Consider the following 18002-nt stretch of genomic DNA (forward strand, 5'->3'; position numbering starts at 1 on the left):
TTATGGACGTTCTGAGATGAGAAATGATTTTTTTCCTGCTTCTTTACATTGCCACAGTTGATGTATTTTTGTATATATGAACATGTGAATGTAAATGTCACTCCACTCTGTTCGTCAGGGGTTCATTAGTGTATTTGTGACGCTATCTTAGTGCAGATTCTCATTTGAAGTTTTCTCAAGGTCAGTCATAGTATCACATTATTATCATCAGGGATAGAGGATTATTTTAAAGTAACTTTAACGTAAGATGTGGCAACATGGACTAAATCATTAAGAGACCCATGTGAGCAGCTGCTTGGATAAAAAGTCTTAAATGTTTTAAACTGGTCTTTTCTTAGATCGTCAGTGGTCACATATAACTGGAGTGGGGATGCTTTAACTACAAATTACCACAGCCGTTACAGCTGCTGTTCCATGCTCGGCAGTTTGTCATTGGACGTTTACAGCAACACAGCAAAATGCCAACATGTCAACTTGCCACTTTGGAGAAAACTCAAAGCAAATTTTGGTGGCGTGGTGCCCTCAGGCTAGATGCTCTATTTAGGTCATACTTTATGTCATGATATGATTTCATCAAGAACATTTAATTTGTCATTAGACGTCCTTGCAGTCAGCAGATTGCTGTGCACAGTGAAACATGTATAAACCTTTTCTTTTTAAAAAGACTAAAAAGAAAAAGAAGGCTGCAGAAAAAAGGAGCAAGAGTCACTGGAGCAGATGGTGGAAGCAGCAGGTCATTATTCTCCCCATGTTTCTGAACCTATACCTCTGGCCTGTTATATACATGGAGATATTCAGAGGAGAGAGCAAGTTCACACACATGTCCTGATATGCACCCTCTCCCTCTTATCTTTGATCGCCCCCCCCCCCTCATGTATTCTGGTTTATTTTACAGTTTGGATATTTCTCCTGTTCATCGAGGAGGGATTTGCTCTGGCACAGAAGACTAAAGGTGGGACTGACGCATCAAGACACACATTTGACTGTAGATCAGTATTTTTTGTCATGTCTAGATTTGTTTCACCATCACAATATCTCATCTGGATGTCGTTTCACGTGTAGATGGAGGTGCGGAACCCAAAGCAGTGAAACCCTCTCAAAGGCCGCAGCGCAATCGTCACTGTGGAACCTGGGTCCGGAACACGGAGGGGGGCTCCTTCCGCTCCCCCAACTACCCGAACACATACCCTCCCAACAAGGAGTGCCTTTATGTGCTGGAAGGTAACCAACACTTTGAGCCTGAGTCACTGCTGCAGTTTTCTTTCTATTCTTTTTAGGGGGGTCGTTAAAGAGAATCTGATGGAGAGAGAACATCCCCGTCATCACTGTTTCATGTGTTTGGTTTGGTAACGACCAATAATACAGTCGGCTGTTGCTCCATCCGTCCTCAATGGCATCAGCATCGTTCCCATATTATCTTTGGATTTTATTAGGAGGATGTTGTATCCGTCTTGACAACAAAGCCAGTGTCTGACAAACGCATTATGTGCAACGCACGTTTTCCCTCTGTGGTTGTTCAGGTACAAACAAGCCGTCACTCTCCGACAGTGCATTCCTCATTATCTTGCATCGCAAAGTTTATATCAAACTTCGGTGTCATATTGTGCGTCGCTCTCTTCATAATTGCAACTGGAGCCCATCAAACAGAGCTCACAAAAGAATGATCTGAAAATACTTCATGAAAAATCAGCAACACAAGGAAGTCTGACGTTTTTATATATTCTTTACTGCTCTTTGTTGGTATTGTATTGCTGAATTACCTCTGTGGCAGTGGAAGTGACACACCAGCACTCTTCCCTCAGCCCTGCCCCGCGAGAGAATAGAGCTCTGGTTTGATGACTCCTTCTACATCGAGGCGTCGTTCGAGTGTCGCTTTGACCACATCGAGGTGAGGGACGGCCCCTTCAGCATCTCGCCACTCATCAATCGTTTCTGCGGCTCTGCCAGTCCCGGAGTCGTCCTCTCCAGCGGCCGCTTTATGTGGATCCGCTTCTACAGTGATGAGGAGCTGGAGGGGATCGGCTTCCAGGTCCACTACACCTTTACTGCAGGTGATTCCAAAACACAGGGGGGTGGTTTTCATCAGATGTCTCCGCTGTCATTGACCAATCAAAGACCTGCATTCTAACTGATGATGACCCTCATTTTGTGATATCTCTCTGTGACCCCCCCCCCCCCCCCACCCCCCAAAGACCCTGAATTCCATCTGCATGTGGGAGGACTTTTAAACCCTATTCCAGGTAGTGCCACCACACTTGCATACTCTCAGTTTCTTTTCTTTTTTAAAGAGTTCCCCCTCAAACACAAACCTTAATCTCCTTATTTCTAACTTCTCTGCTTCCTTTGTTGTTCTTCAGATTGTCAGTTCGAGCTGTCTGGTGCTGACGGCCTGATCCGTTCCAGTCAGGTGGATGAGGAGTACAAAGTGAAGCCAGACCAGGCGGTGGACTGCATCTGGACCATAAGAGCCCCAACAAACAACAGGGTAGGGTTTTTTTAACTTGATGCTTGACAAGTATATTAATCAGTATTTGGAGAAAAATATATTATGACGTTAGGCCAAACATCACTCAATTTATCATCCAAATAGATATCGGATTAATGGATAATGAAAAACTATTGGTTAATGATACCTGAATCATTTGTTGGCTCTAATATTGTCATGTTTTGTCACTTGGCTGATGCACAACAGCTGTGAGTCCCCTTCCCTACATCATCAGAACACAAGCATTACACAAAGTGCAATTCCAGGGACTCAGTGATAGCTTCAGTAAGAAATAATAAGAAAAATCTCAAAATGACAGTGTAGTGGTTTAAAAGACGAGTCTCCAGCCTTCACTGCATTTAAAATGTTTATCCTGTCCACATCGGGTGCGATGTTTGTTTGTTCATATCCTTTACACAATCATAAAGATGAAGCATGTGGACTTCAGCTTCAATAAACCCTAGATAAATGCGCTTATGTATTTTTCCAATAATTCGCACAGTATCATTCCACAGCTTGAACATATGTGCACATGAAGTCCAAAGCAAACACAGAACACATTAGACCACATTGAGTAAAGCTGAAATTATTCATATCTGATCCTGTAATGCAAACTTTCCATCAAATGAGAACTGTTCCTTTTATGAGAAAGCAAAATACATTAAACTGCATGAAAAATGTTCCATGTTCCAGATTTACTTACGATTCTTGGAATACCAGATGGAACACTCGAACGAGTGCAAGAAGAACTTTGTGGCTGTTTATGATGGCAGTCATGCCATTGAGGACCTAAAGGTATTATTCACAAATTTGTATATATGTGCTACATAGCTAATGTCTCTTGGCGTGACGTGCTTTACTTGTTGCATATAACTATCTATCATTCTCTCAGTTCTCAGTTTGTCTCTGTGCAGCGACTGTTCTCCGAACCTTGGCCTCAATGAGACGACACATCTGAAAGCTGTGAGAGAAAATGATGTGTGGTTTGTTTCAGGCCAAGTTCTGCAGCACAGTGGCCAACGACATCATGCTGGACACTGGTGTGGGAGTGGTGAGGATGTGGGCCGATGAAACAAGTCGTCTCAGCCGTTTCCGGATGCTCTTCACTTCTTTTGCAGACCGTGAGTTTGTTTTTTCATTTTTTTCTGTTGTCTATTTTAACCTCTCTAACAGCACTCTCTTGGCTTCTATCCAATAATGCAGATTTATAATAATAAGATAGAAGTTGTAGATAACTTTAAATTAAAATATTACAGCATTTCAATAAGCAATTTATCAAATTTAATCCCAGATTTGAATCTTGCCAAGAATCACAAGAAATAGATGAATTTACCCTCACCATAAATGTCTTTGTTGCTTTGTCAGCTTTTTTGCGACACACTGTTGTTTGTGTTACAGCTCCCTGTGCGGCCAGTGCGTTCTTTTGCCACAGTAACATGTGTATCAACACTTCTCTGGTGTGCAACGGCATACAGAACTGTGTCTTTCCCTGGGATGAAAGCAACTGTAAAGGTAATCCGCTTTTGTAAATGCATTTTGTAATTTTTTCCATCAAGGACTTTAAATTTCCATTCGTCAGCTTGTTTGTAACAAGATAACACAAAAACAATTGAAAGGATTGGGTATCTGTTGGAGAAGATCCCATTAAATGTTGATGTTGTTTTTATATCAAATTTTCCTTGATTTCTCAAAAATTTGTTACAGGGACGGATATTTAGGAGCGTGTGAAATGTTGTGAAGATCCAATCACAAATCTGGATCCAGTGAATTTCCAGGTGGTCCCATAAGGAAACAGCTGGGCTTTGGTGGAGCTATGAGCTCCACTGAGTTCGCTTCTAGTTCTTCATTTTAAATTGTGTTGTGCTGTGAAGCCTCTGCATTGTTCCTGGCAGCCAAATATACAGACGGTACTCACTGCCTCTGAATAGCTGTTGTGTGTTATCACTCTATTCATCCCTCTCTTCATCTCCATAATCCAGAGAAAAAGAGCAAAGGTCTTTTTCACCAAATCACAAAGACCCACGGGACAATGATCTGTGTGTCTACGGGAGTGGTGCTGCTGTTACTCATCATCTCCATCCTGGTGCAGGTCAAACAGCCACGGAAAAAGGTAAATCAGTCACAATCCTGCCACAAAATATCGGTGAGAACTTTTTTGATTTACTAAGTGTGCTTAATTATACTTTAAAGGTGTTGGTACGTAAGAATAACCTTTTTCACCGGGGCGACCTCCAGGAAGTGTTTGACCCGCCCAATTATGAACTCTTTACTCTCAGAGACAAGGTTAGTTTTAATACTTTGATGTATTATTGATTATAATTGATCATTACCATGTTCTTTCAAAACTGAAAATGTGATGTTATTGTTTTCAGGAAATGTCAGGGGACCTTGGGGAGTTTTCTGAGGAGCTCCAGTCCTTACATGCACTCAGGAGATCCTCCTCGGGCTCCCGCTGCATACACGAACACCACTGTGGCTCTCAGGCCTCCATCAACTCCATCAAAGCCACTCAGGGTGGACACAGCCTGGGCAGGGGGTCCCTGGAGCTCCCCCCTTTCAGAGGGGACATTCAGACCACCTTACCTCCCTTCAGGGACTTGAACAGCAGTCTGCGAAAGAAGAGCTGGCCTAGTATGAAACAAGGCCGAACGCAGGGCCATCACAGTGGGGATCGAGCGATGGGACGACAGGACAGGGTGATGGAGGAGGACGAAGAGGACGAGGACGACGGAAGGTACGATGTGTATGTGCACAGACAGGGAAGCCGGAGAGGGAACTATGAAATGGCTCAGCAAAGATCCTTGTCCATGGACTTCTGAGGAGACAAGAGGTCGGTACAGCAAAAACAACTTTTCCAAATCAGTGCCAGAATCTGGGAGAACTCAAACAAGTACAGGAGCAGGGAAGAGACTTTTACAGGCAACAGGTCATAATAGTTTTTATTGTTTAAGTGCTCACATTTTGCTGTAAAGCCAGTAGATTTTGTTGAATTATGTTTGAAATCAATATTTTGTGTTCTAAAAGGACGAGGAAACATGATTACCTTATGACCCAAACAGAAAATATCACCTCAGTCTCTTATTACTTGTGTTAAAGATAAGAATAAATATCATGATGTCATGTGTGAGTCCTGAGAAGTGTGTGTTTGGGAGTCTTTGAATAGGTGTTGTCAAGCAGGTCGGACCGGTGGAATGGCCCCTGGCATAGGTGAACTCATTGTGTTATATAAAGGGACTAAGCAACACAAAACCGTCCACTCGCACACCTATCCTTATCAAACACTCTAGTCTGTGTTTTTACTTTCTCTCTTTGTTGACTGTAGGCCGACTGAATAACTGATGGGTTACCAGATGTTAACCTTTTTAATGTGGAGGACCAGACAAACTTAAGGTTAAAGGTTATTGTTGATGAGAAAAAGAATAAAATGTAATCAGCACTAAGACACGATGAGCCCCAGGGCTAAACTAGAGTTTCCTTGTGTATGGTTAACAGAGTCTTTATAATAAGCTGTATCCCACTACAGAGGTCAGTGAAAATCTGAAAAATGAACCTGGAATTAGAAAACGGGGAAAAGTCACATCTAATTCCCCAGATGTGTGTATTACATTGTTTTTTCCTCACTCAGGCGCAGCTTTTCGAGATCATTGTGCCAAACGATTTATATAACCAAGGAGCTGGAGGACACAAGCGCATTTAGAAATCCAGAGTTGTTTAGCCAGCCAGGAGTTTAGCCAGCGAGGCTGCAGGTTTCATCCGTCATATTCAGAAAACTCACCGGGCAGATAATTAAAGGTATGCGTACACACAAGCACATGAACTTACAGCCCTGCTGCTACAGGACGGACTCCGCCTCTGACAGAGAACCCTGTCTCGTACCGTGGGTTTTGTATATATGCAGCTGGAACACAGGAGAGACAACCTAATGCAGTTGCTCAGGCTGAGCTGAGATTGTATCACTCTGTATATGACCTCAGTTGCACAAACCACACTTTATTTTATGAGATAAGTTATGCTTGCGCACAGACACAAGAAAACCAGACACAGTGTTCCCTGAGCATTGCTCACTGCTCAGGCACAAGCTCACTCCTGAGGCTGATATCTGAGTTATCATTGGTGACATGTGCTTCTGAAACGACAGAGATGTGAAGCAGATTTCTGAAACCCTCACAGTTTTTCCCTCTTTCTTATCTTAAACCGTGCAGAGCAACAAGTCAGCATTAAAACAACTGGTTAAATACGCCTCAAGACACAGTACAAATACATTTGATAAAACAAAAACAAAATCACACATCACATAAATTACACAACTCTTCACGGGATCCTTTAAAATCATATATAAAACTGTTCAAATAAATACATCACAACTCCCATGTTCCCATTAATAATATTTAAGCTACTATGACTTTATCACATGACACATGCATCTGTTGCAGTCTTCATGTTTCCTTCTTTTCTTTTCCTCTCCAGGCCATTTCCTGTTGGCCTCATGTTTCAGTCTTTAGTTGTCATGAAGTCATGAAGTGTCTTCTGAAGCTTGTTCCAGCAATTTCTCCCTTGTCTTTTTAGAGTCAACAGGATGAGGTCCTTAGCGATTCATCAAAGAAAGCCAGGTGGTTGTGTGCCACCAGGGGGGTGTTCTCCCCAAGAATGGCCTCTGTGAAGTTTGGTCGTCTCCAGGCGTAAACCATACTGTTCAGGAATCCTTGAAGGGACACACCAGCCGCCTTAAAAAGACAAAACAATAACTATTTGCAACTCAAACATCAGATAAAATTCTTATTTTCTCTCATTAGGTGAAATCTTATACCTGTATCATATAAAGTCCAAATAGACTGCGCTGTTCAATATTTGTCCATTTGATGAGGGTGGAAAACAGAATGAGGACAAGAGCTGCAACACAGAAGAGCCAGCTGAGGTTGAGTAAAAGTCCATGAGATGAAATACATGATCTTTAAATGTGTGTGTGTGTGTGTGTGTGTGTGTGTGTGTGTGTGTGTGTGTGTGTGTGTGTACCTGGTGCCCAACAAACTAAGATGACCATCACCATATTTCTTGCTGTAGAAAACACTGTCTTGAATCGCCTTCTCGAACGCCCATCTCCTTCCACTGGAAAAAGACCCTGATGCTGATGTCTTTCATACCATTTACCAACCTTAAAATAAATCACCTGAAACAGGAAAAAATCAACTATTACTTTGGATCACACAATATACTGAATAATATAAAAAATAAATACACTAAACAAGCCTTTAAAAAGCATTGTGAAACAAATCAAGAATTAAAATCTTTAAATTGTGCAGTTTCTTATGACTTACAGAGCAAGACAGCATCACTGATATCACCACAACCACCAGAAATATTTTGATGAAGTTATCATGGACTTCATCCTGTTAAGAAAAAGGAACATGCTTATATATTAAATACAATATGCAACCAAATCTGAAAAGGAAACTGTCTTGCATTTCACTGCAGATACTCAGATTACTCACCGTATCCGAGCAGGAATCTCCCCAGACGTGCAAGAACAAAATACAGCTGAGGGAAAAAGGGAAATCAAAAGAGTGAAAAACACAGGAGAAAAGATTATTCCACTTCTGTTATGTCTTTGGAAGAAGTTTATTTTGAAGGTTGTGTGCTCACCTGCTGCAGTACTTGCTTTCATTATGGAAGACCTGTGACTGGTCATTGTCTGCAGTCAGCAAAGTTGTGGTTATGAAGGAAGTGAGCACGTATGCTAAGTACAGCAATATAGGAATCAGCCTGTGATATGGGAGAGAAAGGGACAGAATTAAATTCAGTTCACCCTGATGATATCCATATTTTGGAAAGGTTCAGTTTCAAGTTCCTGAACTCACCACACTATGGCATATACAGGCATCGCTACCATTTTTCTTCTACACTGGCTCTGTAAACCAAGACAGAAGGTGATGAAGAATTATGAAATGATGATGACACTTTATTTCTATAGCAATTATTTAAAAAAGTAAATAAATGGATATAAAACAACACAGGTCAAAATGAGTCAAAACAGAAATAAGAAAATATGACATAAAAGAAAATAATAAAAACAAACACCATTTGTTAAAACGTTTTTCCCCAATAATATAAATATACTATAATATTTTATGACAAATCATAATCCACAAGTACAGTCTGTTGTTTACCTGCGTGCCCTCATCCTCTGCCGGTCTCGTTCTCCATCCTTGAATCGCATTCTTTGACTTCCATGCATAAATGACCACCAGCAGAAATGAAATAAAGTAAAATGTCTGGAACAGAACAGACAAACACATTTATAGTGAGGCAAAATGTATCATGAAGATGAAATATGATAGTGTAGGTGCATCTCTGAAAAAAGTTACAAATATTTCCTTTAATACATTAAAGGTTCAGTGTATAGAATTTACTGCCATCTAGTGGTGAAGTTTTATGTTGCAGCTGAAAACCCCCTCACCTCATCCTCCCCTTCCCTCTATGGTCGCCTGCAATTGTCATAAAAACTCAAAAGGTGTTTAGTTTGTCCAGATTGATACAACTGTACACAAAAAATGTGGCAGCCTCTGTACAGAGGACCTGCTCCAGATGTAAATATTAAGTATTTAAATATAAAGGGCCCATTCTAGGGTAAAGAATACACCATTTCAATCAATTTTGATGAACACACAAGTGAAAACATCACTAGTAATATTTTATATAGAATTTTTGCCAACAGATCCCTTTCAACTAATGAACCTTTAAACGCCAAAGGGTTCAATTAAATGTCAACTGCTACAGCTGTTGAATTACTCGACAATGTCCTTGTCCTAAAATCTAAATTCAATGTAAAGAGGTGTCATTCACAGTTTGTGGAAACAGACATGATCATCAGTGATGTTGAATAACATTTCTCCAGTAGGTGACTGGCGTTTTCTCTGTCTTTATGAGAACATTCTTTATGAGTCTGTTTGAGGACATTTTTACTATTCAGTTTAGTTTTACAACCTGCTCATAAAAAATCTGCTCTACTTTCATCAGAACAGTCAGTTACCTGGATTTTATTTTAAAACCTTCTTAAAAAACCATGTTTCAATAGTAAGAGTGGTGACCTTTTAAAAGTTTATTTATACAGAGATTTTGAAGAATAGATCTGTAAAATAATTTTGTACAGTCAGCATTGCTTCCATTTCAACTTCGTCAGAATTTGTAGTGTTTGAACTTAGATATCCTGTATATAAATATGTTTACAGTACACCACATGTATATACAGCAGCTTGTACAGAATGCGCGGAACTCGTTGAAGCCCCTGCTCTTATTAATGTTTCTCTAATATTATTTTTCATTATTAGTCTGATGTGGGCTCATATTATTTTATATATTGTGTGACTTAATTCCATCAATTCAATTCAATTTTATTTGTATTGGGCCAAAACGTAATCTACATTACCTCAAGGCCCTTTACATAAAGGGTTAAGACCTTTAAAATGTATGCACAATGCTGTTTCTGTTCCAACATCTTTCACTACACTCTGCCCTTAACTCTTATACAGGTAAAATGTAATGTGAAATATTTGCAAAACTTTGGATTTAATTTAATGCAAAGGGATCATAACTTTTTTTGATTTTAATTCAAACTATTTATAATTTAACATCATGATACTTGCCTCGGGCTGAAGAAACAGCAACATTAACGTAACCTGACACATCAAAACAGCTCACAACTTGACTTTATAGATGCAATATAAGGAGTATTTTACTGGGATGACGTGACAATGCTGAGTCACAGTCTCAAGTGACCCAGTGAAAATCCTGAGACCTTCATGGGAAGTACCGCAAAAACCCTGGAGGATTTTTATTCAATCCAACTCTCTCCTTCTCCACAACTTTCTCAACGACCCCACCACCACACAATAAAACAAATGATGTATTTCAAGGAGTAACAGCTCTGGTCTAGCAGAGTGAAAGTGACTGTTCCTCACCAGTGACAGTGGCAGGCTGTACTGGCAGATGGGGACATTGCTGTGGATTCCCACTTTGTTCATGACACTGGAGGACATCAGGATCAGAGCAGCCAGGAGGTCTGCCAGGGCGAGCTGCACGAGGAGGTGCACCTGCACACAAACACACCGTAATCAACATGTCGTCTGCAGCCTTTTTTTTGATAAATTTCAACTGTTTAACTAGCCATGAAATACATGTAACACCAAGAATGCAGACAGGCAGGAAGACAAAAACACACAACTGGACTCACCTGTTGTTGTAGATGCTTCCTTCTCACTATGGAAACTACCAGGACAGAAAGACTCCCAACCACACTGCATTTAATCAGAAACGTGTGAACTGTTAAATCATGTCTGCAACACATTCAATTTAATCAGATGATTCTTTACCATCTGTATAACATTTTAAATTTGTAAACTGTGTGAGTGAGCAACAAGGCAGTGCTGAATAATAACGTTTCTATTAGGAAAATAGGTGTCAGTTAGCCTGGATGCCAGACGAACTTAGCCCCGCCCACAACATATTAGGTCGGGAAGTTCACATTCTGACTAGAATTGTGAGTCTGACAACGTCAGGCTAGGTGTCAGTGATTTTAACACTGACATCTAACACAGAAAGTGAAGGAATTCATAAGGTAATCACCAGCCTGTCTCTTGATAAGTTACTGGTTTGGCAGATGAAACTCTGTAAAGTATGTAAATTCAAGCATGAAAGTGAAAGAGTGTGAGGAAGCATGTTACCTGGGTGTGAGTAACACTAAGTACACGGTGGTGAGAACGTCAATCTGTAAAAAGAACATAAATTTAAGAAATGCATGACAGTCGTTTCCCCCCTAAAACCTTTTCAAAAAAAGCTGTTCATTGAATTCCTGTGATTGTCAGTGAAGTAAAGAGAGTAACACCTACCTGATCTCCACGCAGTATACCATTCATGTCCATGCTAAATATCCAGTTATCCGTCTATCCAGTGTTCCCACCTCTATCCATAACAAACCTTTGTGAAAAAGTTTTCCCATCACGGCACACTTATATAAAAACCTGCACCTTCATCACGTGCTGCTGCTTTGACTCCACCTGCTCTGAGCCTGTGTGTTAGCCTTTGTCCTGTGGGTGGTTCAGTGGCACTTCCATGTTTTAACATGGGAATCCCCAAGTAGAACGGGAAAATTCGTTGTCTTACCAACTGTCTCAAGAAATTCAGACCATTAAGGGAGACAAAAGAATTAGATTTGGAATTCCCTCTGTACTATTTGGATAATTACCCGGCCTTGGCTGTTAGGAACAAGTTTCCTGACCAAAAAACCGATGCAGATACTTTCATTTCCTCCGCTGCCAGGCTACATGTTTATCATCTGCTGTCCTGAGAATGTCTTAGTAACTTGTTCCACTGCATAGGATGATACTGGAGTGAACTGGCTCCTAATTTAAGACTCAGACGACCACATTACTAGATTCACAGCTCACGTATGGATGCATTAAATTAAGGGTAAAAAATTACTCAAATATAAATTAAAACGTAGAAGGAAAAATATAAATGTAGAAACGTGTAATTAAATGAATAAATACATGTAGGAATAAATAAATACACGTAGAAATAAATACAGAGCTAAAAAAATAAATGAATGTAGACATGACTTAATAAAAGAAAGAACTAATGAATGAATAAATAATTTAAAAAAAATTGAAATGTGTAATGAAATGAATGGATGAATGTAGATATTGATACAAAAACCGAAAAACATAAATGTAGACATGAATTAACTATTGTATAAATGTATAAATGTATGAAAAACCAACAAATAAATGTAGAAATCAATGAAAAGTAGAAATACAGAAATAGCCTTTTTCATCACAAAATATCTATTTATTTACTAATTTATGTTATTTATTTGTTTGTTTATTTATACTTAGGTCATGTAACGTCCTTCATAGCATTATGATTATACCCAGCACAATCGTTTGATACACGTTTGCAATGTAGGGACATCTGGTGGTAGAATCCGGACCTGCATTTAACGAGTGACGAAAACAGTTTTCACGATGTGAGGGGGACGTTTCTGTCAGAGTCTGGCAGTGAGAGTGAAGAAGTGGAGGAGATGTGTATGTGTGGCTGTATAAATGGATTTGTTTACGTGTTTGCAAGTGTTTATGCTTTGTGTGTTCGTGCATTATGTTCTGCTTGTCTATGCATCACTGAAGGAGCAGACAATTTCTAATTAACTTCAAAACATCAATAAGAACGTGGAAACCTTGCTTCAAATTTGATTTGTTTTCCAGCCGTATTTTGATTGTAATAGATTTTTCATTTTTATTGCATTTTATCACAAAAAAAGCACTTTACACTTAGGACAGCCCTTAACCCAATCCTTCTTTTATTTTAAGTCTTTCAATTCATCTTTAGCACATCTTTGTTATTGTTTTTACCCTAATTGATTTTTTTTTTATTTTTAACCGAATCCTCCTTTTATTTTACCACTTGCTTTTCATCTTTATCACAACATCTTTTAACTGTTTTTTATTCTACTTCATTTATTTTGATATATTTTATATTTTTAACCCCAATCCTCCTTCAATGTTCCGTCTTCAAGGAAACCGGAACGCGTCACTGTCTGTCCACGCGTGTCGATAAAGTTGATTCAAAGTGATGACGTAGCTGATTCCACGTTGGCCCGGACGTGGCAGTCGCGGTGAATCAGAGCAGCAGGAACCGAGAGAAGCCTCCATCACCGCCTCTCTTCTGCCGGAGCGAACCCAGCAGCGTTTCTCTCCCCCCACGACAACACTCGCCTGTCCCCGCGCAGCCATGGGCCTCACGCTGACCTCTCTCTTCGACCGGTTCTTCGGTAAAAAGCAGATGCGGATCCTGATGGGTGAGTGATGGCTTGCGGGTTCGGGGGCTAGCGCTCGTTAGCTTTAGCCGCGGCTCGACGGGGAGGTAGCTAGTCCCCGACGGGCTGCGGGCTGACGGCTTCTGGACGTGTCAAACTTTCCCAAGTGAAGGAAAGAAGGACACGGGACCGGACGCGGGAGTTAAAAGTACCGCGGGTTTGTTTCGATCCTTTGGGAGTTTTGAGAATTTAAAGTAAAGGCACTTTTGACAAGCAAGTTTTCGGTTGATGGGAGTCCTGGTGTTTTTAAAAGGGAGTTCGGCTGCTGACGGCGACTTTGTCACGGAAACAGCTTCAAATAAACATAGAATCACATCAATACTTTTATTTTGGACTTTTGGCTTCGTTAATACAAAGTTCGTCTGCTGCTGCCGTTTGTCTTTTACTCGATAATTCTTACTGAAATAACTTTTAATTTTTAAGTGAACAACCATGTTAGATAGTGACTCATTACAGTGCTGCCTTTTTTAAAAAACTTTATCCAACTAGTAATCATGTAATCAAGTCCTCAAATTAAATGGACGTTAGTCACTATTGACTCTAAAGGCTACTTCCGGTTAGTACGGGACTGACGTGTTGTCACTTTTGTTAGCAGCTGTAATATCGATGGATTGGTTTCCCCGGCTCGTTAGTGAATCATTCAGTGTCGGTCCAGGTGATTGGCTTCGTACAGTCACGTGTCCTCTGCCGTGTGGAGATATATAGGACAACGCTGGTTATGCAATTCAGAGTTCATGTTGTTATCTGTGGCTCTCGTCCTCCCCTCATGTAAATGTTGGTGTCGACCACATTTCTCTTCTCTGCAGTCGGGCTGGACGCTGCAGGAAAAACAACCATCTTGTACAAACTGAAGCTTGGAGAAATTGTGACCACCATCCCAACCATTGGTAAGAGATCACCAGTCATTGTTTTTTAAGTGTGTCTCACATTGGCAATACACGTGTGTTGTTAAAATCTGTTCCTTCTCTCTCTTTGTCCCCTGCACAGGTTTCAATGTGGAGACGGTAGAATATAAAAATGTTAGTTTCACTGTGTGGGACGTCGGTGGACAGGACAAGATCAGACCTCTCTGGAGACACTACTTCCAGAACACACAGGTATGAGAGGGACTGTCCCTCTGCTGTGTTTAGATGATGGACAAGTGTCCAATCAGCCACAGATATCAATTAATGTCAGAGTCATTTTTGTGTTATCATTTTAGTACTTAAAGTAAGAAAATACATGTACAAGTTAAGCATTTAGTGTTTTAGCAGAATATAGTTTAGCTCTATATTATTAATAAACTGGACAATGGGGACTTTGGACTTTGTTTGGAGTTTGCCTTTCTCCGGAGTTCATGTCGGAAAACTGCTCTCAAGCTAAACGTAGCTGGATTGCTAGCAAACTGCAGATCACAGATGACTGTCAGTAAAGCAGCCAATCCCGTGTCTCGTTTAGCTCACATGACAACACCTTCCTCTCTGGGGTCAATGTTGTAATGTAAAAATGGCGGAGAAAAGTCGTCACAAGTGTGGGGGACACGTTATATTAAAGCCTTCAGAGGGCCAAGCTGTGTAAAGGTGACTTCACATTGAACAGCAGCTCGACATCACTGAGGTATGAACCTGAAGAGAAAACATGTTGGAGCCATTGATGTTCTTCTTCTTCTCACAGTTGACTGGAGGATCGTAAATGACTTTAGGTTCATACCACAGTCATGTTGTGCTGTTGTGTTAAGTGAAATGAGCCTTGCACAACTTTTTTGAGGTTTTGACATAAAATGTTGACACACTTATACGATTGTCACTCGCCCGACTCAGAGAGAGAGAAAGAAAGAAGCAGTGGTCGAGAGACCTATATACTGAATGAAGAGAGGGAGCAAACACAAAGCGGTGAAACAAACATACAAAAACAAAATAAGTAATCAAATGGAAAACCTTACAAATTACATTTTAATCTTCTAAAACAATACATATACATCTATGTATAAAAAAGTACCGGTGCATTCATTTGATTATTAAAATTCAGAAATGTGTAAATCTAACCACTCTACTGTCTTGTCCATCCAGGGCCTCATCTTTGTAGTGGACAGTAACGACAGAGATCGAGTGGAAGAGTCTGCAGAAGAACTCTCAAAGATGGTGCGTATTTATTATGTGAAGCTCAGTAGCGGTGGTAAGTTATCATCAGTGTGCACTGCGTCTTATACTGTGACGTGGCTAAATTAGAACAAATAGTGTTATTGTTTGTTCCTCCTGGCTCCTCAGATGTGGAATGACCCTCCCACACTCGTTACAACAGCAGAGTCACACTCTTGTCTTCAGTTGCCGGCTGAAACTTAATCTTTGTCAGTTACTTCCCCTCAACTCCTGTTTATATCAAGGAATGTGAAAGCTCTGTATTGGATGACAATACTTTTGTAGGTAAAATATGAACTACTAACAGACGCAGGTCAAGTGAAACTTAAAATCGTTTTTTTTTATGTGTTTAAGAAATATAAAGACCCTGTATTGTGATTGCAATTCTAATATTTCTTTGTAACAACCACAATTATAAATGCTATTGTAAAATTCCAGTTCCTGTATCGTAAATCTTATTTAACCCTAAAAGGGGAAGGAAGCACCTTTAAGTGTTGACATGAAGCCAATGGCTGAACCATATCGATGTAATTGTAGTTAAGTGTCTTCAGGCAAACATGAAATCTCATTGTTCCTCTTATCTATTTTCTGCCTCTAGTTGATGGAGGATGAGTTGAAAGACGCAGTTCTGCTGGTGTTTGCTAACAAACAGGACCTCCCCAACGCCTTATCAGTCAGCGAGCTCTCAGACCGACTTCGCCTGCAGACTCTCCGCAACAAAAATGTGAGTAATCCGATCAGAGGCATGATCCCTACACCTGCAGTAAAATTCAAATCTGTAAGCATGTGCACAGAGTGCTATTGATGTTCTCTGTAACTAAAACCATAAAATCTCTGAACCCACAGTGGCACATTGAGTCCACCTGCGCCACCCATGGCACTGGGCTGTATGAAGGAATGGACTGGCTATCCAAAGAACTTTCCTAGGAATGAAGAACTGGCTGGACAGAGAGTGAGAGAGACTGAACACCACAGCACAGGAGAGAGAAGGCACAGACACTCATACAGAAACATTTGGTCTTCAAGCACCGGTGTTCAAAGAGGGACAAGGCTGGTGGACAATATAATCATCTTTGGGAAATTTTACTATTACTTGTTTCTTATTTTGTTATCAGTGCGATTAACATATTGTCTTTTCACTTTCGGTACTTTTCTCCATTTGTTACCACACTCTTACGTGACAACAAGTTTTAATCCAGTTACACACTGAGCAAATGGCTTAATATGGAAATTAATCAGAAACAATAAAAAGCAAGTGGCTTTTCCAATCGACACTTTGGCTTCTGGCGAGGCAGCATTTGCAGTAATCAACCACTTGCCTCATTATTGGACTTCTAGTCATTGTTGAGCCTAAGTAGGGGTGGGGGGGGGGGGGGGGGGGGGGGGGGCAAAAAGGGGTTTTTGCCTCCCTTGCAGACCTGACTCTGTTCTCTTCACTGCTCTGCCCTCGATCTCATGCCAAATCATTTATCTTCAGGCCTGAATGAGACGAAGGATTGCAGTGATTTATTTTGTCGATGATGTGGAACCACGTGGCCTCTCTGTAAATGGATCCAAAAAAGGAACATTGTGCCTTCTGGTCCCTCTACACAAATCTGACTAATCCTTCCCTCATCTCATTCGTAGGTCATGCTCCCTCCCTAAGATGTATTTGTAACTTTTTTAGCTTTTGAAAGAGAAAATATTGCAATAGCATACTTCCACTTATGCTGCAGTGCATGGTGAGGTGCTGCAGAATCAAAACATCGGTCGAGTATAGATGGTGCCATCGCAACTTGACTGTACCACTAAGCAGGAATAGATCCTGTTTGAACATTTGTGAAGTTGTCCTCACTCCTCTTCCTTTCTTTTTAACAACCACGATGAAAACTGATCCAATAAAAATCTCGGTTCCTGTATTGTCTCTGAAGGTAAATCTTATTTAACCCTAAAAGGGGAAGGAAGCATCTCTAAGTGTTGACATGAGGCCAGTGTCAGCGCCTTCACTAACGTAGCATGTTCTTTTGTGTTGCTCTGGGTTTGTTTTGGCAGTGCTTAGTGCTGAGTTTGTTGTACTGGTTGTTGGTAAGTTCTGTATTGTATTCTTCATCTTGCGAAACGCAACCACTTACCTGCCCATCGATTTATTTGGGTCATACATTCCAACCTACGCTTGCAGATTCTTGAGCTGCTGGTATTGAATATTATTCGCTACAAATATTTTACAAAAAAGCTCTGAATAAAGCCAGTGTTTGAAAATATTACTTGTGTTGGACTCAAGTCATTGTTTAGAATACGCAGGGGTCGTCTCACCAGGATATGAAACTTTAACCCATTTAATATATAAAACCTTTTTTGATTACTACATTCATAGATGTGGGTCATGCTTCTTCACTTTCAGATTCATCACAACAGAGTAAAACAGTTTGCACCTTCTACCAGGAACTAGCTGATATGAAGAAATGAGGTGTTCTGCTGTCTCCTCTCCTTTCATCATTGACTTAGTTTAAGCTAGAGGCAAACTAAACTGCTTCTGTGGTCATGCTGAAAACGGCCC

At 40.5% G+C, this 18002-nt stretch overlaps 3 protein-coding genes across 3 annotated transcripts; 2 read left to right on the plus strand and 1 right to left on the minus strand.

Annotated features, from left to right (window-relative positions):
- Positions 1 to 717: 717 nt before the first annotated feature.
- neto2b (neuropilin (NRP) and tolloid (TLL)-like 2b) lies at positions 718 to 5569 on the plus strand. Its single transcript, XM_062389683.1, has 11 exons — positions 718 to 952; positions 1063 to 1221; positions 1803 to 2051; positions 2193 to 2240; positions 2358 to 2485; positions 3179 to 3280; positions 3480 to 3606; positions 3884 to 3997; positions 4465 to 4595; positions 4676 to 4768; positions 4858 to 5569. Exons 1-11 carry the CDS (start codon positions 718 to 720, stop codon positions 5302 to 5304), a joined length of 1833 nt encoding a protein of 610 aa, XP_062245667.1. The 3' UTR covers positions 5305 to 5569.
- An 886-nt stretch (positions 5570 to 6455) lies between these two features.
- On the minus strand, positions 6456 to 11473 carry si:dkey-30c15.2 (uncharacterized protein LOC558938 homolog). Its single transcript, XM_062389879.1, has 12 exons — positions 11368 to 11473; positions 11203 to 11246; positions 10713 to 10776; positions 10441 to 10572; positions 8650 to 8754; positions 8341 to 8390; positions 8126 to 8245; positions 7975 to 8020; positions 7801 to 7872; positions 7499 to 7652; positions 7293 to 7375; positions 6456 to 7209 (listed from the first exon to the last, which is right to left on the minus strand). The coding sequence occupies exons 1-12, from the start codon at positions 11398 to 11400 to the stop codon at positions 7054 to 7056; spliced, it is 1059 nt and encodes a 352-aa protein (XP_062245863.1). The 5' UTR covers positions 11401 to 11473; the 3' UTR covers positions 6456 to 7053.
- Positions 11474 to 13115: 1642 nt separating this feature from the next.
- LOC133955180 (ADP-ribosylation factor 4-like) lies at positions 13116 to 16738 on the plus strand. The gene is made up of 6 exons (XM_062389880.1): positions 13116 to 13331; positions 14156 to 14236; positions 14337 to 14446; positions 15398 to 15469; positions 16065 to 16190; positions 16313 to 16738. The coding sequence occupies exons 1-6, from the start codon at positions 13265 to 13267 to the stop codon at positions 16391 to 16393; spliced, it is 537 nt and encodes a 178-aa protein (XP_062245864.1). The 5' UTR covers positions 13116 to 13264; the 3' UTR covers positions 16394 to 16738.
- Positions 16739 to 18002: the final 1264 nt, after the last annotated feature.

This window comes from Platichthys flesus, chromosome 6, assembly GCF_949316205.1.
Source record: "Platichthys flesus chromosome 6, fPlaFle2.1, whole genome shotgun sequence".
In the NCBI taxonomy this organism is placed as follows: Eukaryota; Metazoa; Chordata; class Actinopteri; order Pleuronectiformes; family Pleuronectidae; genus Platichthys; species Platichthys flesus.

Bases quoted from the DNA above. Each gene is read 5' to 3' on its own strand.
- neto2b (XM_062389683.1), top strand. From the start codon at position 718: ATGGTGGAAGCAGCAGGTCATTATTCTCCCCATGTTTCTGAACCTATA. The intron at 2,486-3,178 runs GTAGGGTTTTTT...TCCATGTTCCAG, and splicing joins GAGCCCCAACAAACAACAGG to ATTTACTTACGATTCTTGGA. The intron at 4,769-4,857 runs GTTAGTTTTAAT...TATTGTTTTCAG, and splicing joins TCTTTACTCTCAGAGACAAG to GAAATGTCAGGGGACCTTGG.
- si:dkey-30c15.2 (XM_062389879.1), bottom strand. From the start codon at position 11,400: ATGGACATGAATGGTATACTGCGTGGAGATCAG. The intron at 8,391-8,649 runs GTAAACAACAGA...CTTGGTTTACAG, and splicing joins CAGAGGATGAGGGCACGCAG to AGCCAGTGTAGAAGAAAAAT. The intron at 8,021-8,125 runs GTGAGCACACAA...TTTTTCCCTCAG, and splicing joins GAAAGCAAGTACTGCAGCAG to CTGTATTTTGTTCTTGCACG.
- LOC133955180 (XM_062389880.1), top strand. From the start codon at position 13,265: ATGGGCCTCACGCTGACCTCTCTCTTCGACCGGTTCTTCGGTAAAAAG. The intron at 14,447-15,397 runs GTATGAGAGGGA...TTGTCCATCCAG, and splicing joins ACTACTTCCAGAACACACAG to GGCCTCATCTTTGTAGTGGA. The intron at 15,470-16,064 runs GTGCGTATTTAT...TTCTGCCTCTAG, and splicing joins CAGAAGAACTCTCAAAGATG to TTGATGGAGGATGAGTTGAA.